The sequence below is a fragment of the Pogona vitticeps genome, chromosome 5 (assembly GCF_051106095.1).
Source record: "Pogona vitticeps strain Pit_001003342236 chromosome 5, PviZW2.1, whole genome shotgun sequence".
In the NCBI taxonomy this organism is placed as follows: Eukaryota; Metazoa; Chordata; class Lepidosauria; order Squamata; family Agamidae; genus Pogona; species Pogona vitticeps.
The window spans coordinates 100,812,686-100,837,657 of NC_135787.1; the positions used below are offsets into that span (position 1 = coordinate 100,812,686).

At 43.8% G+C, this 24,972-nt stretch overlaps 1 protein-coding gene across 2 annotated transcripts in view; it reads left to right on the plus strand.

The window, feature by feature from the left end:
• The window catches only part of LRP6 (LDL receptor related protein 6), a 161,112-nt gene that overhangs the window by 11,453 nt on the left and 124,687 nt on the right, over nt 1-24,972 (plus strand). For both annotated transcript variants that reach the window (XM_020785777.3, XM_073000909.2), the window contains exon 2: nt 15,342-15,735. In XM_020785777.3, coding sequence (XP_020641436.1) covers nt 15,342-15,735 — 394 coding nt within the window. The remainder of the gene's footprint in view (nt 1-15,341; nt 15,736-24,972) is intronic.

Consider the following 24,972-nt stretch of genomic DNA (forward strand, 5'->3'; position numbering starts at 1 on the left):
ACCAAGGTTCTCTTTAAGGTGTGCAATTGCGTGAACGACTCGGCCCCCTGTACAGCATTCCACCTCTGTGCACTCACAGCAGTTGTTTTCAGCTCCTTTGGTTCCAGTCATGATGGAACCCCACGTGTCGGGGGGTGAAACCTCACCCAGCAATGCTGAAAAATAGAGGGAATGTTGTTTATGATCTATGTTAGGTGTTCAGTTCTATTGTAAACATTCCCATAGGAGACAGAAAACATAAACAGGCAAGAGCAAAATATGAGGAAGGAGGGATTTGCAGATTTGTATGGGAGATGTTTGCAGAGTTATACACAGAGGCATATTCCGTTCTACAAGTAGTCACCTGAAACAGTGAATAAATTACAGATTTTATTTTAATATTGCTACTATTGTATTTATTACAATTGTCCAGTTTAACATTTATTGTATTTATTCATTGTGCTAGTAATTACCATATTTTTCCGTGACACTTTTTCCTAAAATAATTAGAGAAAAAAATTGAAGGTTGTTTTATACATGGAAGGCTGCAGCAGGAGGCAGAGACTGAGGCAAAGAAACAGCTGGGTTCAGCCGCCTCTTGACTGCTGCCACCGCCGCTCAATTGCCCCCTCCAACAATCATCTCCTTGTGATTGGGCGGTGGCGATAGCAGTCAATCGGCAGCATCGAGAGGTGGCAGAGCCCTGGTGCTTCTTTGACTCAGTCTCCACCTCCTGCTGCTGCCTCCACCGCTGGTTGCTGCCTCAGTGATCGTGCAGCCCTTTGACCCTGCTTTTCCCTTCCTTTTGCTAAGCCACGGGTTTAGGAAGTGGCAGGGAAAGCAGAGATCAATTTTTCAAATTTGGGGTTAGAAAAGGGGGGTCTCATCTTATACATTGGGTCATCTTATAAACAGAAAAATACAGTAATTTTGTGAAATTGTGTATTTCTAAAGGGGAAAATCTTCCATGGTAGAATTTTGTATTATAAAATGTTTCTCCCAACCTTTTTAGAGAACTCTGGGAAAGGGAAAGGAAGATTAAAAAGAATAAGGAAAAGCAAAAGAGAATGGACAGAAGAATGTAGCAATTTGGAGTGAGACCCTTTCAAGTCCTTTGTATTTTTGTTGCTTTGGGCAACAATTTTAGTGGAGAAGACTTGACTAAAATATGCTTACATATTACAGTATCTAACATTAAATATTGCCTTGCATGCTAAAATATAGCAGGTTTTGTGCCAGAAAACACAGTATGAAGCCACTGAAGAGTTTGCTTGCAACACAAAGCCAGAATTTAACACTATACATGACTTGGATTTGTTTCTTTGTTTATGAATTCTTGCTCCGACAGAACCTAAACCAGCATGGTAGTTATAAAAAAGAAGTCCTCTTCCAAACTTTGTTTTGGACAGGCCAACATGAATTGTCAGACATCTCTCCTGCTACTACATATCCACTTTCAAGGAAACCTTGCTTTTTTAAACCAAAGTTTTTGATTAAGAGCAAATTCAACCTAGGTTTTTTAACTGTCTTGTTTTGAAATTGACAGTTTGCTTTAAATCACAGCCTGTAGTTCTAGCTGAAGGATGGGCCATTTTTCCTGGAGAGTGAAAGTTCACCTTGGCAGCGGTTATTTTGACTGAATGGGAGGGGGAGCGTCATGTATGAAAGCCAGAGACTTTGTCTAGATTTGTTCCAGCTCATACAAGTAGTGCTAATCTTGAACTAGTGTTATATGTCTATAGCTGAAAGCTCGTTTGTGAATCCCAGTGCGTGCTAATTATGGCTTATTGCATTTAGATTTTTTCATCTGGTCTTGGTATCTGGTTCTTTCTTCTTTCCTTTCTAGTAGCAGCTGCAACAGCAGAGGTAATCTTTTGCTAGCCTGGCTCTGCTTTCCTTTGAATGCTCATCCATAGCATCATTCATTCTGGGGAATTATATGAGTAGATGATCCCAATTTGATATCTGAACTAGTTTGCTTTTTACTGGGTATTCTGAAAGTTCCTCTGGTACTTTGCTGATTGCAGTTATCTTGATCTCTTTCCCTCCCTTTTTATCTATCATCCTGTTATATAGTGTTTTTGTTTGCATTAACATGTTCTTTGTCAGCCTCTAAACGAAGGAACTTTAATGCTTAGTACAGGATTGAAAAATGTAATAGTAAGAAAAGCTCTTGTGTTGTTATCAGCATTCAGTTAGAGTTTTGTGATTCAGATCTTATTGATTATAGGTGAAAAAAAAATAAAAATAAAGAGTAAAAAGGGCAAAAATGTGGTGGCACTTAGAAAACTAACTTATATATTTTTAATGTGAACTTTCATGGACAAGTGCACTTTTTGTCAATGAAAGCTCACATTAAAAAATGTAAAAGTTACTCTTCAAAATGCCACCACATTTTTGTCTTCTTTTACTCTTTATTTTGTTTTCACCTATAATACTTGCACAGGCTGACATGGCTATTCCACAGCTACTACAGATGTTAATGAGAGACACTAGCTTAATGTAAAGCCAGAATCCCTCTGCTAAAGCAGGCTCATGTCTAGGATCCATTCATCCACAGCTTCAAAAGCTATTGTTAGTTAATTGAGCTGTAGAAAGGAGTACGGCAAGGCTGTATATTGTCCCCCAGCTTATTTAACTTATATGCAGAATACATCATGCGGAAGGCTGGACTGGAAGAAACCCAAGCCGGAATTAAGATTGCCGGAAGAAATATCAACAACCTCCGATATGCAGATGATACCACTCTGATGGCAGAAAGTGAGGAGGAATTAAAGAACCTTGTAATGAGAGTGAAAGAGGAGAGTGCAAAAAACGGTCTGAAACTCAACATCAAAAAAACTAAGATCATGGCCACTGGTCCCATCACCTCCTGGGAAATAGAAGGGGAAGATATGGAGGCAGTGTCAAATTTTATCTTCCTGGGCTCCATGATTACTTCAGATGGAGACAGCAGCCCTGAAATTAAAAGGCGCCTTCTTCTTGGGAGGAAAGCGATGACAAATCTTGACAGCATCTTGAAAAGCAGAGACATCACCTTGCCAACAAAAGTCCGAATAGTCAAAGCTATGGTTTTTCCTGTCGTGATGTATGGAAGTGAGAGCTGGACCATAAAGAAAGCAGACCGCCGAAGAATTGATGCCTTTGAATTGTGGTGCTGGAGGAGGCTCTTGAGAATCCCCTGGACTGCAAGGAGAACAAACCTATCAGTTCTAAAGGAAATCAACCCTGAATGCTCACTTGAAGGACAGATCCTGAAGCTGAGGCTCCAGTACTTTGGCCATCTCATGAGAAGAAAAGAGTCCTTGGAAAAAACCTTGATGTTAGGAAGGTGTGATGGCAAGAGGAGAAGGGGACGACCAAGGATGAGATGGCTGGACAGTGTCTGCGAAGCAACCAACATGAACCTGACACAACTCCGGGAGGCAGTAGAAGACAGGAGGGCCTGGCGTGCTCTGGTCCATGGGGTCACGAAGAGTCGGACACGACTAAACGACTAAACACACACAGAAAATACCCAGATGTAGCTATTGAGTTTGGATGCATCAACAATTTGTGGTTTGTTGCTAAGACAAGAATGGAATAGCCTGTTGTGTGCAAGTGAGAGAAAACATGCATATCTAGGGCTTCTGTGATGAAGTGCATTTAACAACAAATGATGGTTTATTAGTCTGAATCAAGAATTAAGTTCATAGTATCATAATTATCTTACATTGTTTTACTTTTAGCAATTCCTTCTGCTCTTTGGGTACCTGTTGCTTTACTAAACATCTGTGTGGTCACTCCCAGGAGCTTACACAGCAGACAACCATGTCACCTCCTTTCTTTCTTTTTTGCAACAGCAGGATGGAGTTGTGGGCTGTGCTAGGCAGTGACTTATGCACATGGTGGCTGGTTGCCTTCCTCTTTGGAGGTAACTGTGATTGTAGTAGGTGGTCCATTGCTTGGCACCAGGCTGTTTGAAATAGCACATTATCATACTAATCTATTGGGATTTTCAGATCATTGGCTTAGGCATTTCCCTATGTACAGTGGTGCCCCGCTTGATGACAAAATCACTTTATGACAAGCTATATTGATCGCAAAACGATGGTTTCTATGGTTTTTTTCGCTTTACGTCAATTAGGTGCCTGTTTTGCGAACCATTTGTTCGCAAAACACTGTTTTTTCCGGCTCCGCAAAATGGCTTCTCATCGCAAAATGGCTGTTTTCCGGACAGAAGCTTCGGAAGACAGTGATTTTAAACAGCTGATCGGCGGTTCTCTATGGCGATCTTAGCTGGACGATGAGGTATTTCCCCATTGGAACACATTAACCGGTTTTCAATGCATTCCAATGGTTTTTTTCCCCGCCTCACAATGATTTCGCTTAACAGCGATTTTCCTGGAACGGATTAACGTCATCAAGCAGGGCACCACTGTATTGACATTCCTGAAGAGTCACCTGATGATAATGTGAGATAGGCCTTCTCAGTGGCTGCTCCCAGATCCTTACTTCCTCCCAAGGAAGCCAGTCTGTTTCAATTTTTGTTGTCCATTCGCTGACAGGCAAAAACATCTTTATTCAAACAGACTTTGTGTTGTTAGATATAATTGTTGCTTAATTGTATTTTGATGTATTCTTTTTCTTTTCTCCCCACTTCCCCCCTTTTTAAATAAAAGAATGACTGGAATTCTATTGGTGATTTATGGGAGCATTAGTTATATCAACTAATTCACTGTGGCAAATTGCCAGTAATTAAATAAACAACAAAAATAAATATTAAATAATAATGAAGCAGAATTTGGAAAGGCAGGATGCTGTAGTAGACATCTAATGGAACTGTGGAATTTGGAGGGGGCTGATTCCCTCTTCCTGCAGCAGCTCCTCAAAATGAGGTCTGGAGGGTGGGTGAGAAAGCATCTAGAGGAAGATTTAGAGTAATGTGAAAGTCTGCAGGAGAAGAAAGTTTGGCAAGGAAAATACCTTTAAAAAATATTTTTAACTCATTACCAAACCCCACAAGTTTGGTAATAGTAACAACTTACTAGCATTAATGAGCCAATTCATTGTGCAAATTCTTGCAAAGCTCCCAAATAATCTATTAGAGTGTTGGAGAAAAGTTTTCAGTAAATAGTTTTGTTGCAGCTTTTGAAGGTGAATGTTTTGTTACCTTTTCATTGCTTTTTATTATTATGTACTTCCCATCACAGCCCTGATGGGCTTTTTATGGTATGTGAGATGTTCAAGGAATAGTTTAAAATGGTTTACCCATGCCATCCCAATAAGTTTTGTGACCAAGCAGGGATTTGAACAGAAATCTCAGGAATCTTGGTTCAACAGTCTATCCCTTAGAGTGGTACTCAAATGTCGCTCCCCAAATGTTCTTGGACTGCAAATCCCAGAGATCCTAGCCAGTACTAGCAAGTGGTGGAGGTGTTTAGGAATTGCAGTCCAGTAACATCTGGAGACCCCAGTTTGAGAATCACTATGCTAGACCACGCTGGTCCTATAATATTTAACAAAAAAGTAGAAAAGTTGTCTGAATTTTTTAAAAAAATCTTTAAAAATAAAAGAAAATATGTAGCCTGAAAGGAATTACGAGGGAATGCTGATAAGTACTGTATTGAGCCTTTCCCAGAAAAAAATTGAGCTAGGAAGCTATAAATTGCAGGCTATATTGGCCAATTTGTCTATATTCAACGGTGCAAAAATCAACTATCTATGTTTTTTAAACTTATCTTTCATGTTCAGATTCAAAATGAACATGGCAGCACCTCCAAAAAAGTTCAGTGTGGAAGAGCATAGGACCATAATCAAGTTCCCGTTTCTCCAAGGGAAAGATTCAAAGCAGATCCATGATGAAATGTCACAAATTATGGGTGACAGTGGCCCTTCATATGCAACAATTAAAAGTTGGCTTGTCAGTTTTAAAACTGGCCATTCTTCATCGTGGTCTTCTGTGAATGCACACAAACGGGTTAATCCGGCGCCTGCGTCGGAGTCCTCGGAATATTCTCGAGCTCTGAAAGAGAAAGTAACAGACGTAACGCTGCCCCCATTGCGCATGCTCCAGCCCACTCCAGCCTCAGTTCCATTTCTCCGCCTGGTGATTCGGAACCTCTCTCACGAGCTCCGTTCGTTTACTACGTTTTTGGATACATTTCTACGGTTTTTGGACTTGGATAGGCTTTCGGATTGTGTCTTTCTCCTGCCCCCCGACGCGGTCTGGATTTTGGACTTTCCACTTGGTTTTTTCCCGCTGTTCCCGTCCGTTATTGTTCCCGCCTTTTTTTCCCTCCGCAACGGTTCCCTTATTTTGCGGCTTATGCCGTCTGGGCCGTTTAAACGGTGTGTGCTCTGCTCGCGCAAGATTCCCCATCAGGACCCGCATGAGAAGTGCCTTTTCTGTCTTGGGGCTAGACATCTGACCACGTCCTGCAAGCACTGCAGGGATTTCACTAAAGCGGCACTAAAGGCTAGGCAGAAGCGACTCAACTACCACCTCTGGGAGTCAACTCTTTCTGCCACTGCACCCTCAGAATCTGAGATGGTCTCTCCTGCGGCTACCCCTCGGCAGGGAACAGACACCTCACCTCAGCAGAGTTCTTCCAAGACAGGTAAACATTCTAAGTACCCGCATCCAAGAAGTCTGCCGGTAATGTGAAAGCTGATGCTGCACCTCCTAAGGCTATGAAGCAGGGCAAGTCTAAATCCTCTGTTAAACATAAGGAGGGTTCTGCCCAGCTTCCGTCAGTCTCCGAGTCCGTCCCATCTCCTATACTGGAGGACTCGTCGAGGGAAGGTGCATACTTGTCGGAGACAGCTCCATCTCTGCCTCCTCGACAAGTCGAGCCGGTGATGCCTTCGGGCATCGTGTCTCCCACACCGAGCCAGCTGGTTGGAGTCACCGCTGGTCTGACTTCGGCTCCGCACAGCCCACAGGATCGTGGGCTCGAGTTTCCGGCTCCGTCGACCTCGACATCTCCTTCGAGGTCGAGATCGCCCCGTGGCAAGCGCCCGGCCAAGACCAAACATCTCTCGACGTCTCCCTCGAGGTCGAGATCGCCCCGCGGCAAACGCCCGGCAAAAACCAAGCACCTTTCGACGTCTCCCTCGAGGTCGAGGTCGCCCCGTGGCAAACGCCCTGCAAAGACCAAGCATCTCTCCACCTCCCGTTCGAGGTCGAAGTCGCCGCGTGGAAAGCGAACCCGCAAGAGGAAACACGACTCGTCCTCCTCTTCGTCTTCGGCATCGGCGCGAGGGAGGCGTGCCACTAAGAAGGCTCGCTCTGATGCGCATCGACGTCGACGCAAGCATCGGCGCCGTAGGCGCACGTCTAGTTCTTCCGACTCCCCTTCTCCACGGCGACCGAAACACCGTCGACACCGACATCGCTCTGCCTCAACTAGTTCGACGTCGTCATCCTCAGACCGACGACGGAGACACAGAACCAAGTATGTCTACATCGCGTCGTCATCGGACACTTCGCCACCTCGACGTCGACGTCGACATCGACGCCGCGCCGCCGATCTACCGGTCGACCACCGACCAATACAGTCTTTGCCAATCCCTCCATTGGATCAACCTGCGCCCATACCACCGGCTTCGACGTCGAAACCTACGGATGAGGTTACCAAACCTCCACGTAAGAGAAGGAGAGACGTTTTTTCGTCCGACCCGGACGAAGCCTCTTCGGTCCTTTCTTCCAACACAGAGCAGGAAGCTCCTCCACAACCAGATGGGAACCCACTTCCAGAAGGGGAGCCAGTTGGCTCCGACATTGGAGACGCCAATGCCTCCTCCCCCTCTGAGGATTTCTCCTCTTATTCCCAAATGCTCTTGCGTTTAGCCAAGACCTTAAAGCTCGACTTGGATCAGCCTTCTGCCGCTACCGAAGATCTCATATTTGGAGACATCAATCAGGAGAGGGCTCCCCCTCCTAGTCTGACTTTTGTACCCGCTATTATGGATATCATAAAGCAGTACTGGGAGCACCCCTCAGATAATCCACCTTTGCCCAGGAGAACTGAGAACTTCTATCGCGTCCACGGCACGGATACTAAGTTTCTGCTAAAGCACCCGGTTCCTAATTCCTTAGTGGTCGAGACAAGTTGCACCAAGCCCACCGGAAAATCACACGTTACCCCTACCAACAGGGAGGGCAAAAAATTAGAAATCATCGGAAGAAAGCTATACTCTCTTGCAGCCTTTCTCATTAAGCTCATTAACTATCAAACTGCCCTAGGGGCATATCAAAAACAACTATGGCTGAAGATTCTCCCTGGGCTCCAACTCGTTCCACCAGAGGCCAAACAGAACTTCCTTAACCTTTACGAGGAAGCGCAGACTGTGTCCAAATACCAGAGACTTTCCACCAGACATGCTGCCGAAGCAGCAGCCAGAATTCTTATGTCCTCAATTACTACCCGTCGACATGCATGGTTACGAGCGGCTAACATCTTGGATGATGTCAAGAACAAGGTGGAGGGCCTCGCCTTTGATGCCACGGGCCTCTTTAATGAACGAACTGACACGCACCTAGAAGACCTCCATAAAGCAAAGAAGGCAGCTAGATCCTATTCCATTCAGTCTCAGCCACGCTACAATAAACCTCACTGGCGCAAACCCTACGCCCATTACCAGCAATCATCTCAGTACTTCAAGACTTTCAAAAACTTACCTCAGCAGAGATCGTCCAGAGCATCCTCTTCTGCTCCTAGCTTTAGGTCCCAACAGTCCCAACGCACACGTTCTTTCAAACCACCTGCGAAAAGATCCAAGCGTTATCTTTGACTTTCCAGGACACTCTCTTTCCCATCCGGCCACCACGAGACTTTCCCCCTTTCTCTCCAATTGGCTTTTAATCACAAACGATGCATGGGTCCTAAGCATCATTTCTCACGGATACCGACTCGAGTTTCTCGACTTACCTCCACTAGGTTTCGTCTGCTCCACATCATTCAACGCCGCCCTGGAAAAGGAGATCGCCTCACTCATTCGCAAACATGCCATAGAAACCGTTCCCATAGGAAACATCAAAGACGGCTTCTATTCCAGATATTTCGCCGTATCAAAAAAGGGCGGCGGCGTAAGACCCATTCTAGATCTCAGGGTCCTCAATACTTACCTTCGTCCTCGCCGTTTTCGCATGGTGACACTCGAGTCCATTATGCCCCTTCTGAAGAAAAACAATTGGTTCGTCCTCATAGACCTAAAGGACGCTTATTTCCATATTACCATTCATCCTCATCATCGCAAGTATCTGCGTTTCCTCTTTTGCGACACCATTTACCAGTTTCAGGCCCTACCCTTCGGACTTTCGACGGCCCCTCGCACATTTACAAAGGTGATGGCTCCAGTAGCGGCCTACCTACGCCTCCAGGGCGTTCACATATACCCCTACATCGACGATTGGCTCCTGGTAGCTCCCTCTTACAGTCGAGCATCACAGCACACAAGATTGGTTCTTCGCCTGCTGTCCAATCTAGGCCTCGAGATCAACATGGAGAAATCCCATCTCAAACCATCCAGGAGGGTGCATTACATAGGCGCTTGCATCGACTCCATCGCCGCACGAATATTCCTCCCCTCAGAGAGGATTCACAAGATCCAACGGGCAATAAAAAAGTTTCGGCCCGGGGCCAAGGTCACAGGCAGGCATGCCCAACACCTCCTGGGCCTCATGGCCTCCACAACCCCTGCCTTGTCTCATGCGCGACTCAAACTGAGATCCCTACAGTCGTGGTTCCTCGCCCTATTCAACCCCATGACGGACAGCCAGAACAAACGCCTTCGCGTCACCAGGGAGCTGGCGACTCAATTACAATGGTGGACACACACCCCGAATCTTCGGTTAGGCAGACCATTCAGACCACTGAGACTGACCATTCAAATCACTACCGACGCGAGCACATTCGGTTGGGGCGCGCACTGCGGGTCACACAGGATACATGCACTCTGGTCTCCCCGGGAGATGGCCCTTCACATCAATCACCTCGAGATGTTGGCTGTTATCAAGGCCCTTCGCGCGTTCTTCCCCATGGTGCGTGGTCGTGGTGTGCAAGTCATAACGGACAACACTACGACCATGTACTATCTGAACAAGCAGGGAGGCACGCACTCTCCCTCGCTTCTGTATCTCACAGTAATTTTATGGGAATGGTGTCGTGTTCACCATATATTTCCAGTAGCCATACATGTTCCCACGGCGGACAACTCTCTGGCAGACCACCTGAGTCGTCTTCACCATCAAACACACGAGTGGGAACTCCACCCCAGAGTCTTTCGGGACCTATGTCTCAGGTGGGGCACTCCGACAATGGATGTCTTCGCCACCCAACAGAACGCCAAGTGCACCAGCTATGCGTCCCGAGCAGGGATAGGCCACGGGTCCCTAGGAGACGCCTTCATGCTCCGCTGGCACCATCCTCTTCTCTACATGTTCCCCCCTCTTCCACTCATTCAGAGGGCGCTGGTCAAGCTCCGTCAATCCAGGACCAATGCCATTTTCATAGCTCCTTTTTGGCCCCGCCAGACGTGGTTTCCCACACTTCTCAGCATGTCCTCAGAGATGTGGAGACTCCCACAACTTCCAGACCTCCTAACCCAAGATGCGGGCGCCATTTTTCACCCGGACGTGGACACTCTGAAGCTGACTGCGTGGAGGATCTCCCACAGGTCAGGGAGGTACTAGACAGAGCTAAGAAGCCATCCACTGCTTCCTTATACAAACGGAAATGGCGCAGCTTCCTTAAGTTTACTCAGGACAGGGGTCTTATCCCCTCCCCCGTTTCACTTTCCACGTTGTTGCTGTATTTACGATATTTGTTTGACCTCAACTTGGCTTTGTCCACTGTTAGAGTTTATCTAGCGGCTATCATCTCGTTTCAACCGAAGGAATCTCCTTCTTCCCGCCTTTTCTCCCATCCCACGGTCAAGGCCTTTCTGAAGGGACTAGCCCACATGAGACCTCCTACCAAACCTCCAGTACCTCAGTGGTCCCTCCAACTCGTTCTTCGCGCCCTTACACGGCCTCCGTTCGAACCCATGGCCACCTGTGATGTTCGGTTGCTAACTCTCAAGACACTCTTTCTTGTTGCTATCACCTCTGCTCGACGTGTCAGTGAACTTGCCGCTTTGCGGTCTGACCAGCCCTTTTTGCAATTCTTCAGGGATAAGGTCTTGCTGTATCCCGACCTCTCCTTTCTTCCAAAAGTGGTCTCTGAATTTCACCTCAACCAACCTCTTTCTCTGCCAACGTTGTTTCCGCAACCTTCGTCTGACGTGGAACGCATGCTCCATACCCTGGATGTTCGACGGGCCCTCGCCTTTTATGTCTCCAGAACTAGAGACATTAGGGTCTCTAACCGTCTGTTTGTTTGTTACTTTGGACATAAGAAGGGTTCACCGGCAGCACGTTCTACCCTGTCACGATGGATTGTTAACACTATTGTCTTGGCCTATGAACTACAACACAAGTCCCCTCCTGACGGCTTACGCGCTCACTCTACTAGGGCGGTTGCGTCCTCTACAGCCTTCCTACGTGGTGTGGATACCCCGGATATCTGTAGAGCGGCCACGTGGTCAACTGTATCAACATTCATTACACACTATAGACTTGACCTCAGAGCCAAGAGGGACACAGTGTTTGGAAGGGCCGTGTTGACTTCGGTGTTGCAGTGACATCCCGCCATCCGGTGAGTAAGCTCGCCAGTCACCCGTTTGTGTGCATTCACAGAAGACCACGATGAAGAAAAGGAGGTTACTTACCTGTAACCATGGTTCTTCAAGTGGTCATTCTGTGAATTCACACAATCCCACCCAGCCTCCCCTCTAGCTGTCACTGTGAGTGCGTACCACCTCTAGGCACACCTGTGGCGTATAAATGGAACTGAGGCTGGAGTGGGCTGGAGCATGCGCAATGGGGGCAGCGTTACGTCTGTTACTTTCTCTTTCAGAGCTCGAGAATATTCCGAGGACTCCGACGCAGGCGCCGGATTAACCCGTTTGTGTGAATTCACAGAATGACCACTTGAAGAACCATGGTTACAGGTAAGTAACCTCCTTTTTCCGGAGAAACCCAGTGGAAGCCCTGTTTCTGTCTCTGTGCCTGCAAATGTAAAAGACATCCATGACATGATCATGGAAGCCCGCCGAATATCAGCCAAAAGTATTGCTATATATCTGAGAATATCACGTGAGAGAGTTGGTGCCATTATCCACAACAACTTGGAAATGAGAAAGCTGGAAGCAAAGTGGATCCCCAAACTTTTGGCAACCGAACAAAAGAGGAAACGTCAAGTCATCTGTGGCTGTTTTGGAACAGTTTGCAAGAAATGAGTCAGATTTCCTGGACAAACTGGTAACTAGTGATGAAACATGGATCTACTATTATGATCCTGAGACAAAGGAACAGTCTAAGGAATGGAGGCACAGTGGTTCCCCCAGGCCAAAGAAGTTCCAGGTGCAAAGGTCGGTGCAGAAGCAAATGGCAACAGTTTATTTGGGATAAGAAGGGAGTTCTGCTGGTGGACTACATCCAACAGGGTTCAACCATCAATGCAAAATATTACTGTGCTTTATTGATGAAGTTGAAGCAAAACATTAAGGAAAAACGTCGAAAGCTCTCCAAAGGTGTCATCCTGTTGCATGACAACACCTTGTCACACACTGCAGGTAAAACAATGACAAAACTGACCTCCTTGGGCTTTCAAGTGGTGCTCCATCCACTCTATTCTCCTGACCTGGCTCCTTCTGACTATTATCTGTTCCCCAAACTCAAAAAAACACCTAAAAGGACAACGATTTGGGAGTGTTCTGGAGGCATCTAATGCTGCAAATGAGTGCTTACACCAGCAGTTGGAAGAATTTTATTTGCAGAGACTAAATAAGCTGCAGAACTGATGTCGCAAGTGCATTGACTTCCTGGAGAAATATGTAGAATAGTGTGGCAGTTACAGCTTCCTAGCTCAATTTTTTTCTGAGAAAGGCTCAATACTTATCAGCACCCCCTCGTAACACATGTGCTGGTAAACAATAACAGTTGTTAATGTACGTATATTTTAAAAAGAAGCATTGTTATGTCCTCATTGCTCTAAAAAGTAATGATGAACAGAGAATGCTGTTACTTTATTTCTTGTGAGCTCTAGCCTCAAACCTTTTTTATGCAATTCTGTACATTTTACTGAAGTGTAAGTCATTGTGGAAAAGAGGCATGTCAGTGAAGTATTTCCAAAACAACAGGTTTTTATGTCCATTGCATTTAGAAGAAACACGGGAAAGTAGCAGAGTACAGAAAACCAACTTATGCTTCTCTATTCAGAAATGAAGGAACTGAATTCGCTGCAAATCTTGAGAGCATTCAGAATCTATCTTGAGAATATCTAAAGTTGCACATAATAGCAGAATGAAAAACACAGCGGTGCAGGCACATTCTTCTCTTCCAGTTCTCCATTCACAGGAAGAAGAAAGCTGTAAAAGTTACATTCAAAAAGTAATAGTTATGTTGAGAAAGGCATGAAGTTAGCCTTTGCTAGGTTGTATAGGATTTCAACTGGGACTGGTGGTACCAATTGCCTGGCTTTTATTAATTTCCTACCCAGTTCCATGGCTCCTGAAGGCCTTCTAGGATGAAAGGGATCCTTAGGGATGCCTGAAACCTGGTGGTGGTGGTGGGGATAGAATACGTTTGTTTCAAATGGCTGCAGCATGGCCTTGGCTGATCATGTCATCAGAGTTGTGTGGCATAACTTCTGCAACAGGACTTGGATCAGTGTGACTAACTGCAGATTAGATTTTATGCTCGTGACATGTTTCTGGGAAGGTGGATAAAAATCAATGATTTTTTTTAAAAAAGAAGATTGATTGAATTTTAAAAATTCAATTTTAAAATTTAAATTGTAAAAAAATCAGGTTTTTAAAATTTAAATCATGTTTTAAATCAATTTGATTTAAATCAAATCCAACCTGGTTCCCAGTGTGATGCTTGAAACTTTACAGATATTGTACTAATTCCCTATTACTGGGTCAGAAATATGTGTGTGAGAAGGAAAGAGGGGGAAAAGGTAACTTTTCTTCACTAGATATAATCTCGAAAGTATTGTTTTGCTACATCAGGGAAAGATCCAGAATTCTGTTTCCAACAGTGGTCAGTAAGATAAACAAGTTCCTAAGCAAAGCATGATTCTGATAATTATTGCTTGTTATTGGTTCTCATTATGTAATTGTTATGAATGTTTTGAACATTCAGGCTCCACATAAGTAATAGCTATGATACCTTTGTATTTCTTGGACTGCAGTCCCCAGAATTCACCAGGAATCTCCCCAGCCAGAATTCTGGGAGCTTCAGCCAAGAAATCCAAGTTGACAGGTATGTTTTCAAACTTTTCATTTCTTATAAGTGGTCCAGTAAGCATAGAGCTCCACAGAAATAACAAAGGGTTATAGGACTGGTACCTTTTTGAGAGATATACAGCCTAATGGGCATAGACATTAAAAAAAACTCCCATAATATCTCACAACTTCCATGGACATATCGCGGCCATTCCCTTCACTATGATTTTGTTATCTCTAGGTGCCTATGGAGAACTTTCTGGAGGAGCCTCTTTGTGGGTGTATAACTCAAATATCTGAAACTCAATCTTCACCAAACTTGGAGGGATTGTAGAGGAAAGTCAAAGGAAGCCTCCACAAAATTTTAGTGTCTCTGGGTTTCTGGGGGGCTGTTTTATAGCCAAACAAATAGAAAAATAATCACTAAAATTAATTGATTCATTGGGGCATTGATTTGTATGAATATGAATTAACAGTTTTTAAACAAATTGGGTGATTCATTTTTAATTCATGCCCATCTGTACCCTGTAAGTAATAGAAAGTTTGGAAACTCTTCTTTTGACTTTGATTTCCTGTCTGGAGCTCCCAGAATTCTGATTGGGGGAATTCTAGGGACCCAAGAAGTAGAGAGGTAACATGCTTACTAGCTGGCCCTCCATGTAATAGCCTTTGGCAAACCTGTCATCTGTGAATTTATCTAATCCTTTTCTGAATTGTTGGCTGTTCTTTATCTTGTGGTAGAAAATTTCATAGGTAATTTGTGTTGTACAAAGTTTTATCTTTCTGAGTGTTCTTTAATGCCAGTCACTTTAACTGTTAGGTTTTCTCAATTTTTATTTGGAAAACTATTACAGTGATAGAATGAAGTACAGTATAGCCAACTGTTGCAGTTATGGCCATCTGTTCCCTTTTCAGAAAGTTGGTTGCTGTGGAAGTTTTCAGAATTCAGCAAATATTAACTTAACTTTTCACATTGTATGGAAGCTTTTTGTCTCCTGAAGTATAAATTTGTTCACAATCAATCTTAATATGCTTCCTCTCTTCCAAAGCTTCACCACTGCTGTTGTATGCTAATCGGCGTGATCTACGATTGGTGGATGCTGCCCAAGTGAATGACAATGCTACAGTTGTGGTAGGTGGCTTAGAAGATGCAGCTGCTGTGGACTTTGTCTTTATCCATGGCTTGATATACTGGAGTGATGTAAGTGAAGAAGCCATTAAACGAACAGAATTCAACAGAACAGGGAGTGTGCAAAATGTGGTTATTTCTGGACTTTTGTCACCTGATGGAATAGCATGTGATTGGCTGGGTGAAAAACTGTATTGGACAGATTCTGAAACGAACCGGATTGAAGTTTCCAATTTAGATGGATCGCTGCGAAAAGTTTTATTCTGGCAAGAGTTGGATCAACCCAGAGCAATTGCCTTAGATCCTGCAAGGGGGTAAGTAGTTTGGTTTGCTTTGGTTTTGTATCTGTATTTCTTTGCTGCCAACCTTTTCCTGCTCTTCAGAGATTCCTAGGGGAAACTATTTTGCAGTTATATCAGCAGTTTTGAAGAGCTAAAGTCCTGGTCCACTGCAATGATATTTACAAGTTCACTCTGTTTCCCTACATCTACAACAGATGTATCCCTACATCTGTTGCAAAAAGACTGTCTAGTTTTTGGATGACTGAAATATAGGTGAGAGTAAGAATCACTGATGAACAGAAGGAATTGTATTTACACATGAAATATATACAGTACTTCATCAATGTAAGCTTTAGACTAGTAATTTTCAAAAATGTGTTTCATTGAATACATTTTTAGTATTTAGAGTTAAGATCAAAGTTTTATCAGATTATCAGTAACAGCTGACATGCTTATGTTAGTCCTCACCCACAAACAGGATATTCCAGCCTCCTGGAGTCACATTTTGTTGTGGAATTCACAGAAGCACACCTGCAAGGTAGATGCTTTCCAATACCGCCACTTGAAGAGTTGTAAAATTTTCCAAATTTTAGCTGCCATCTAGTTTATTTATTTATTTATTTATTTATTTATTTATTTATTTATTTATTGGACTTATATACTGCCCCATAGCGCTACAAGCACTCTCCGGGCTTTATTTTTACAGATAAAGAATACTAAGAACAAAAATAGTCTAGCAGAGGTATGACACTATCAGTGGAGTACTTTTTTGTCCTAGTCTATATAATGTATTGGGACAGAAAATGTCCCATACAATTTTTTGACAAACCATGGTCTGAGAAACAAAAGCAAATGTCTGTGTTTGTCAGTAGATTGTCCCCATGGAAAATTGGAGTTCTTAATGAATTCAAGAAATACAAAGCATGGGATTTAATCTAACCCTTCTGCAATCCCTCAATACATTGAAATTTTCATTGAATCAGAGAACATTCTAGAACTCATGGTGAAATTTTCGGCTAAGCAGTTTGATTAAGGGTTAAAGATAGCTTCTTCATGGGTAATTTATCTTATGTTGTAGGCTTGTGTGTACACTAGAGGCATAGGCTCATTTTATGTAGGTTGGCAGTAATTGATAAAGCTGTGTGAAATGAGTGTGTTCCTTAGCGCATACTCTCAACTCATATGCATGTACAAATATTTCTGGGCATATCATTTAAGAGGAAAGTGTTCTCTGACACTAGTTGGGTTGGAGGTTGATGTCCTCATATTTTTGAAAGTTCACTGGTGTAATTATTAGTGATTCTATGAGAAATAAAATCAATAAAACTTGCTTTGCCTGTTTTCAAATAGATTTTGGTGTTTCTAGCACACTAGCCCTTCTTCATGAGTTTTTAATTAGAATAGGATATAAAATTTTATGGCTTCCCTGAGATTTTTAAGTATTGCCAGTAGTTCGTTAGTAATGTTTTCTGAGCTACCCTCAATTTTTCCTCTCATATCTTCACTTCATTATCGTTTTGAAACTGAAGTGATTTTGGCAGGTGGAATGCTAAGTTACTGAAATCCACTTGAGATGATGTAGAACGGTCTACTGCTGTCGATGAATGAATGTTTACCAACTCTTGTGAACTTCGTGTTAAAGGCATCATGGCTATGTAATTTTTCAAGTACACCTAACAACAGCATTGTATAACTGTGCTGCATGGAAGGAAATTTCATAAATCTAAGTGGAACTTCTTTTCAATTAAACATTAAAACGGTGAAAATTAATTTTGCTTTGTATTGGATATTCACTCCATTTTTTCCACGTTTTCTTTGTATGTTCTAGTAGTGTATATATTAAGAGCAAGTCTTGGTTGCTGAAGATTAGAATAATTATTCCTGCAATGTTTTAACATTTCTGCATAGGACCTCATTTATTTCACAAAAAGAGGGTGCAAAACTGTTTTGTCACTAGGATATCTATCTAGCTGGCAAACTACTGACTGTCACAATTTTTGGAATTTCTGTTCCTCCTCTTCCTGGTCAAAAGAAAAAGAAAGCTGTTCCTGCTTTCTGTCATTAAGGTAAGGTTCCCCTTGACATTTAGTCCAGTCTTGTCTGAATCTAGTGCTTATCCACGTTGCCAAGCCGTAGAGCCAGCCAGGAGCTGGGACATGTAGATTCGATCTTATGACTGTTAGTCTTCTGACCCAGCAACACAGAGGCTTCTGCTGTTTAACTCGCAGCGCCTCCACATCCTCAGCGCCACCACGTCTTTATATAAACCCTACCCCAAAATAAGCCCTAGTTAAGTGAAAGCCCACCCTCCGCCATTGTGCAGACACCAGAAGAAGATGACATGACTGTATTTGAATAAACGTAGATTGTTGTACATGAAAAAAATAAATAAAACATACCCTGAAAATAAGCCCTAAATTAATATTTATTTATTTATTTATTAAACTTACATGCCGCCCATCTAGAGAATGTCTACTCTGGATGGCTCACAGCAATTAAATTTAAAACAATTAAAATAACAACAATATCACAACAATAGAAGGTCAAGTTGTTTCAGGAATAATACTTAAGCACATTCTTAAAGTTACACCAAGCTTAATCTCTTCTATCTTAATTAATACAGGTCACACTTTGACTAATGACTCCTTAAATACTTTCTCTTTGCCTCAGACCCAAACTCTGTCTCTGACTGAACTAACTAGACTCTGACTCACCCCTCCATTCTAGTTTCTCTGGCTCTGCCTCCCGACAGCTCTCATTGATAAATGTCAACAATCGTCTACCTGAGCCAAAGCAGGGTGATTCCTACATACCTTCCCCCTTAATAAATTTGTTTTATGAGGGGAAACCTAACAGTTTGCCTTCATAAACAAACACCTAAGTACATGCAAGTATAACAGTAACTTACCAATACTTATGCATACCTTAAAATGCCATTTTCTCTCTATTATTATGTTTACCAAATCGAACTTACCACTTTGAACATCCAAGACAATTAATACACCCAGAACATTTGCATTAATCACATTCATACAAATCACATTGCATCAGCTTCACATCAATAAAGCTACTCACCGTTATTTTTACCATCATTCTAGACCTCTCAGTTCATCAACAACCAAACAAACTTTGCACTTTAATCATATTTCATAACTCTTACATAAACAGAACATTTAATACACTATCACAAACTTGGTTTATCCACCCATTAGTCATTTGGCTTTCGAGACAAGATATCAGCATCCATGCTCTGAGTCCCTTTTACGCTGCAGATTACAAAATCAAAGTCTTGCAGGTTCCGTGTCCATCTTGCAAGGTTACTGTTAGTGGATTTCATAGTTTGTAGCCACATCAGAGAGAAAGGGTTGGTGCAAAGGAGGAATTTCCTTCCCCAAATGTAGGGCTTCAGTCTTTGCAGCGTCCAAACTATTATAAGACCCTGTCTTATTTTCGGGGAAACAGGATAGAAAACAAGAAGAAAGTCAAAAGTATACATATCACATAACAGCCAGTAAAGAAAAAAAATGTACTCTTATTGACAGTGAAGATGTATGCAATATTTACAGTCAAGCCTCGACTTACGAACGTCCCTAGTTACAAACATTTGGAGTTATGAACAGCTCCGTTAGCAAAAATCTGGATCGACTTGCGAATGGAGCTTCAACCTACGAACGAAAAAAGGCAGGGAAAAAGGGCGGGGAATTCAAACTGTTGGTGGCAAGGAACCTGCTAGTTTGTAGCTCTTTCATCCCAATGGTTAGAGCAGGGGGTCAGGGAACTTTTTTTACTTCAGGAGGAGGAAGCCAGTGCACTCCCTTCCCATCCCTGGCATGGGTCTACTCGTAAGTGCCACAGAAAGTGCTGGTCTACTCATGAGTAAGTGCCACCAAAGGCGCAGCAGTGGAGGTAAGGTTCTGCTTTTTCCTTTTAAAAAAGTTGATCTGGGTGGGTTTTGGAGGATAGGTTTGGGCTGGGGGTTTATGTTTCCGTTTTTTGTTGTTTTTTGTTTTTTTGGTGTTTTTTTTGGCAATGCCAGCGTGGGACTTGTGCCAATGTTTATTTCAGGATTGGTTTGTTTTTGGTTTTGGTTTTTTTGCAGTCCCAGTGTGGAACTTGCAGTGTTTTATTTTTTATTTTTATTTTTTGTCAATGTGTTTTATTTTTATTTATTTTTATTAAATGGAGGGTGGTGCAAAAGGCCAGGCCATCCCAGAAGGAGCTGCTGAGGTCTCGGACCTCCAAGCCAGAGTAGCCCTCGCATTGGCAGCGGCACAAGACCTTCAGGGCGCTGCGTGGACCCGACATCGGGGAGAGGAGATGAGGAGCTTCCAGGCTCAGGGAGCTGTTGCCTAAGAGAAGACCATGAAGGGGCACAGAGGCGAGCCAGGCAAGCCAGAGGTGGCTACCGGGCTGGACATGCCTTTGACACGGGCGTCTCCCGGACGGGTCGAGGCACGTTTGTGTCTCCAGCGAGCCCAGTGCAGTTCCTTGCCCCGCGGTTGAGCACGGAGGCTGGGCTCCGTCGGTCCCTGGGCTCAGGTTCTCTCACCGCTGGCTCCCTGATCCCCTCCTACCCTTAGGGGGCGCCTCCTTCCTCTCCTGCCCAGTAACACCGCTGGGCTCTGCTCAGACCTGTCCCTGTGGTAGTGGCGGCTTCTCCACCCACGATCCCAGCAAAGTGCTGCAGTTAGTCATCGAGCAGCACCGGGCGAAGCCACAGCCTGTGACAATCTAAGGAGCTGCAGCAGCCTTGCTAAGCCAGGCACGCTTGTGTCAGGAGGGCGAGAACTAGGAGGGCCTGCGGCAGTCATGGGTGGGGAGAGACAGCTTTCGGCACAGCTCACGAAGGAGCTCTTGTCCCTTGGCTGTTAGGATAGCTAAGTGGAGCCTCCATGTTCAGAGGCAAGTCGAGCCATGGAGGACTAGTTCTTGGGGCCACGGCAGAGAGCGACGGTTGCTTTCATTTCCCACTGTTGAACTTCCGGGAGGCACCCTAGCCTACCATGAGGGGTAAATGTACTGGGGCCAGAGTAAATGAACATATTGCTAGATCCAGCAGCCTTTGAATTTCCCACCCCTTTCCCCTGCCTTTTTGCCTTCGGAGGTCTCAAAGGGCTTCCTCCGATGTTGGGGGGGGGGGAAAGCCCTTTTAGACCTCCGAAGGCACCTTTTTGCCTTTTTTCTTCCCTCGGAACGCATTAAATGGTTTTGAATGCATTCCTATAGGAAATGGACCCTCAACCTACGAACTTCTTAACCTGTGGCCACCCTTCCAATATGGATTAATTCCATAAGTCGAGGTTCCACTGTAAATCCCATCTAAAACACACAGTGAAAAGGAAAGGAAACTCCATATGGCCCATGGAAATGGGCGTCACTAAAGTTCAACTTGTTCTACTCCTCCTGAGCTATCCAAAAAGTAACCTCAGATATCTCAGTGAATAACTGAAGATTTCTTTGTTGTTTCCACTCCATCCAATTTAGGAGAGATTCTCTCCAAGTAGGTACACAACCAACCCCCCAACAAGATATCCATTTTGTTTGGATTCAGTTTTCAACCTATTCACCCTCATCCAGCCCAGTAACGCAGCCAGGCAACATTCAAGGGGCTAGACGGCAGATGGTTTAAAGGAGAAATAGAGCTGTGTGTCATTAGCGTATTGATGACATGAGATTCCATATCTCTTGATACCCTATCCCAGTGGCCTTATATAGATGTTAAACAATATTGGGGAGATGATGAACCCCCGTGGACCCCAGAACTGAGGATCTACAGGTCAAAACAGCCTCCCTAAATCGTACACTCTGGAGATGACTATCAAGGAAGAATTGGAGCCAGTGTAATAGCAAGCCACTGATCCCCTAACCCAGTGGTTCTTAACCTTTGTTACTCAGGTGTTTTTGAACTGCAACTCCCAGAAACCTCAGCCAGCAGAGCTGATGGTGAAGGCTTCTGGGAGTTGCAGTCCAAAAACATCTGAGTAACAAAGGTTAAGAACCAGTGCCCTAACCCCAATAATCTATCCAGGAGGATACCACTGTTGAGGGTATCAAAGGCAGCTGAGAGATCAAGAAGCACCAACAGGGTCATATTGCCCCTCAGCCTCTCTTAACAAGTCACAATGCAGTGCAACCAATGCTGTCTCAGTACTCTGCCTGAACCCAGACTGGAATCGGTTGAGGGAGTCAGTTTCTTCCAGGAACACCTACAGCTGATCTGCCACTAACCTCTCAATCAATTTGCCTGTGAATAGAATATCCGCGACAGAACTGTAGTAATTTTAAGGGATGTGGGTGGCATTGCCGGTTAAACCGCTGAGCCACAGGCTGTCAATTGAAAGGTTGGCAGTTCAGATCCCCATGACGGGGTGAGCTCCCGTTGCCTGTCCCAGCTCCTTACAACCTAGCAGTTTGAAAGCATATAAATGCAAGGAGATGAATAGATACCACCTCGGTGGGAAGGCAACAACATTCCGTGTCTAGTCATGCTGGCCATGGAAAATGTCTACAGACAAATGCCTGGCTCTTCAGCTTACAAATGGGGATGAGCGCTGGCCCCTAGAGTTGGACATGACTAGGCTTAATTGTCAAGGGGAACCTTTACCTTACATTAGTTTTTTTTTAAAGAATGGGCCTAATAATTGTCTCCTTTGAACAGGAAGAAAAAAACACTTCCTTCAGAGAGGAGTTAATGATGTGAGTGGCCCATTCTATTCTCATTACCTTGGCTGTTTTGGTAGCCAGGTCAGGAAACGAACAAGGGAGTAAGTGGTGGACCTATAGCAAGCAAGTCCCATGTGAACCTCCACAGGTGTTACAAGTGGAAACTGAACCAAGTTTCAGAACACAGTGATGCACTGGACATCTCAGTCTGACCTACCAAAACACTGGAAGAATCCAGGTCCCCACAGATCTTCTGCCTAGAGCCACAAATCTTCTGTCTAAAGTGGTCCGAAAACTGATTACATGTTGTAAGATCCACAGATTGAAACCAGTTTAACTGTCCATACTCAGTGAGACCACAAACCACTCAATAGAGCTCTTGTTGTTGATTAGAGGTCTCACTGATTCACTTGATATTATACACTCTTTTTGCAGCTTTAACTGCAGAATCTATTGGATATTGCCGCCAAATTACCACAGCCAAACTGTCCTAGAGAATCCACCTACAAATGCATTCTGGCCTTCTCCTCCATTGCTTCATCACCCTGAGCTCATTCATCCATGAATCACGGAGAGGGATAAGCTCAGCACTAGAGAGGACATTTGGGAGTAATCATGCCACCTGGGTCGCTTCTGTTCACCATGAGATGACCTGGGCCTCAACAGGAGAGCCAATCAGATCAGCTGGAAATCCTCCCAGTGCATCAGGGTATCCCTCCAGATCTGTAGGCTGTGAGGGTGGACCATTTTAATGGTTCCTGTCTCCCCACTGAGCGGGGAATGCCAGCATCAAGCCAATTTTCAGCATGGAGTTGATTAAACCACTGAATCAACTTATTCTCCATGAGTAATGACAGAAAGGGACGTGGTGGTGCTGTGGGTTAAACCACAGAAGCTTCTGTGCTGCAAGGTCAGAAGACCAGCTGTTGTAAGATCGAATCCATGTGACAGAGTGAGCTCACGTTGCTTGTCCCAGCTCCTGCCAACCTAGCAGTTCAAAAGTATATAAATGCGAGTAGATAAATAGGTACCACCACAGTAGGAAGGTAACAGCGTTCCGTGTCTAGTCACACTGGCCATGGAAAATGTCTACGGAAAAACGCTTGCTCTGCGGCTTGGAGATGGGGATGAGCACCGCGCCCTAGAGTCAGACACAACTGGACTAAAATGTCAAGGGGAACCTTTATATAATGAGCATCCTGAAAAATCATACTAGGGCTTATTTTCAGGTGAGGTCTTATTTTAGGGGAAACAGGGTACTAGTCCCTAGGATGTTTACAAATCTTTTAAGCCCTCACTATCATGGAGGGTAAGGGCCAGTGGTCTAAAACATACAAAAGGCACCATCTAGTTTGCTCTGAAGTGTATGCATTTCTTCAGGCTGACAGAACTGCTTGAGGTTTATAGTACTCATTACTTCTCCATAATAGCAATGCTTGAAACAATTAAAAACCACTGTTTTCTGCAGTATCCAAGTAAGTTGATTTTGTCTTTAGCTCATACCACGTGCGTATAATCTACATAATTTTGAATAATATACTTAGATGTGTAGCAATTAATGCTTTATTTGTCTGAAAAAAATATTTCCTGTCAAAACTCCAGTGTCTGCATGGAAATAAAAGATTTAAAAACGTGGCACAAAACTAGTTGCTGTTTAAAAAAAGCGGGGGGGGGGGAAGTAGCTAGGTTCTTTCTTACTTTTTCCTCACATGCCAGCCAGGTCAATGTAGCTCTTAATTAATCATGCAGGATATTACTTGCTGCCAAAAAATGTACCCCTATTGGAAAAGTCTGTTTTTGGCTGGCATTGCAGCTCCAGAAATCCATTTAGGTCTACCAGCAAATAATTAACAAAGTACAATAATAGAGCATCCATCTCATAGACACCAACCCCTTATGTTGTTGTTGTTTAGTCGTTTAGTCGTGTCTGACTCTTCATGACCCTATGGACCAGAGCACACCAGGCCCTCCTGTTTTCCACTGCCTCCCAGCCCCATATAGATGACAGCTAAAATTGAGGAAACATTTTCTGCAGACATCTCAAGCTCTAAATATTAAACCAGGTTAAACCTATGGAGAACAAAAACTACACACCTACAGACCTTGCCTACACACCTTGCCAAATAGGTGAATACTGAAGAGTATCTCAGACAAGACTCTAGCTGGGCCATCTGGAAATCACTTAATAGACTTTGAAGGGAAGTAGGAGGATCAGAGAATCATCAGGTAAAATGGGGCTACATGAATACAGTGGTGCCTCGCATAACGTTTTTAATTGGTTCCAAAAAAAAAACCTTATGCGAAAAAAACTTTATGCGAAACACCATTTCCCATAGGAATGCATTGGAAACCGGTTAATCCGTTCCAATAGGCACGGATTGGCGTCCTTAAGCGAAAAAACCCATAGGAAACATTGTTAAACGATACAATGTTTCCTCCATTGGAATGTATTGAAGCCGACTCAATACATTTCAATGGCTTTGCGAAGTCAATTTTTGCAAATTTAAGTGTGTCATTAAAGGGTCGAAAATGGTTTTAAATGCTTGGATTAGCTTCTGCACCCTCTAAAACGGATGCAAAAGTTAATTTGGCTTTGATCTGACTTTT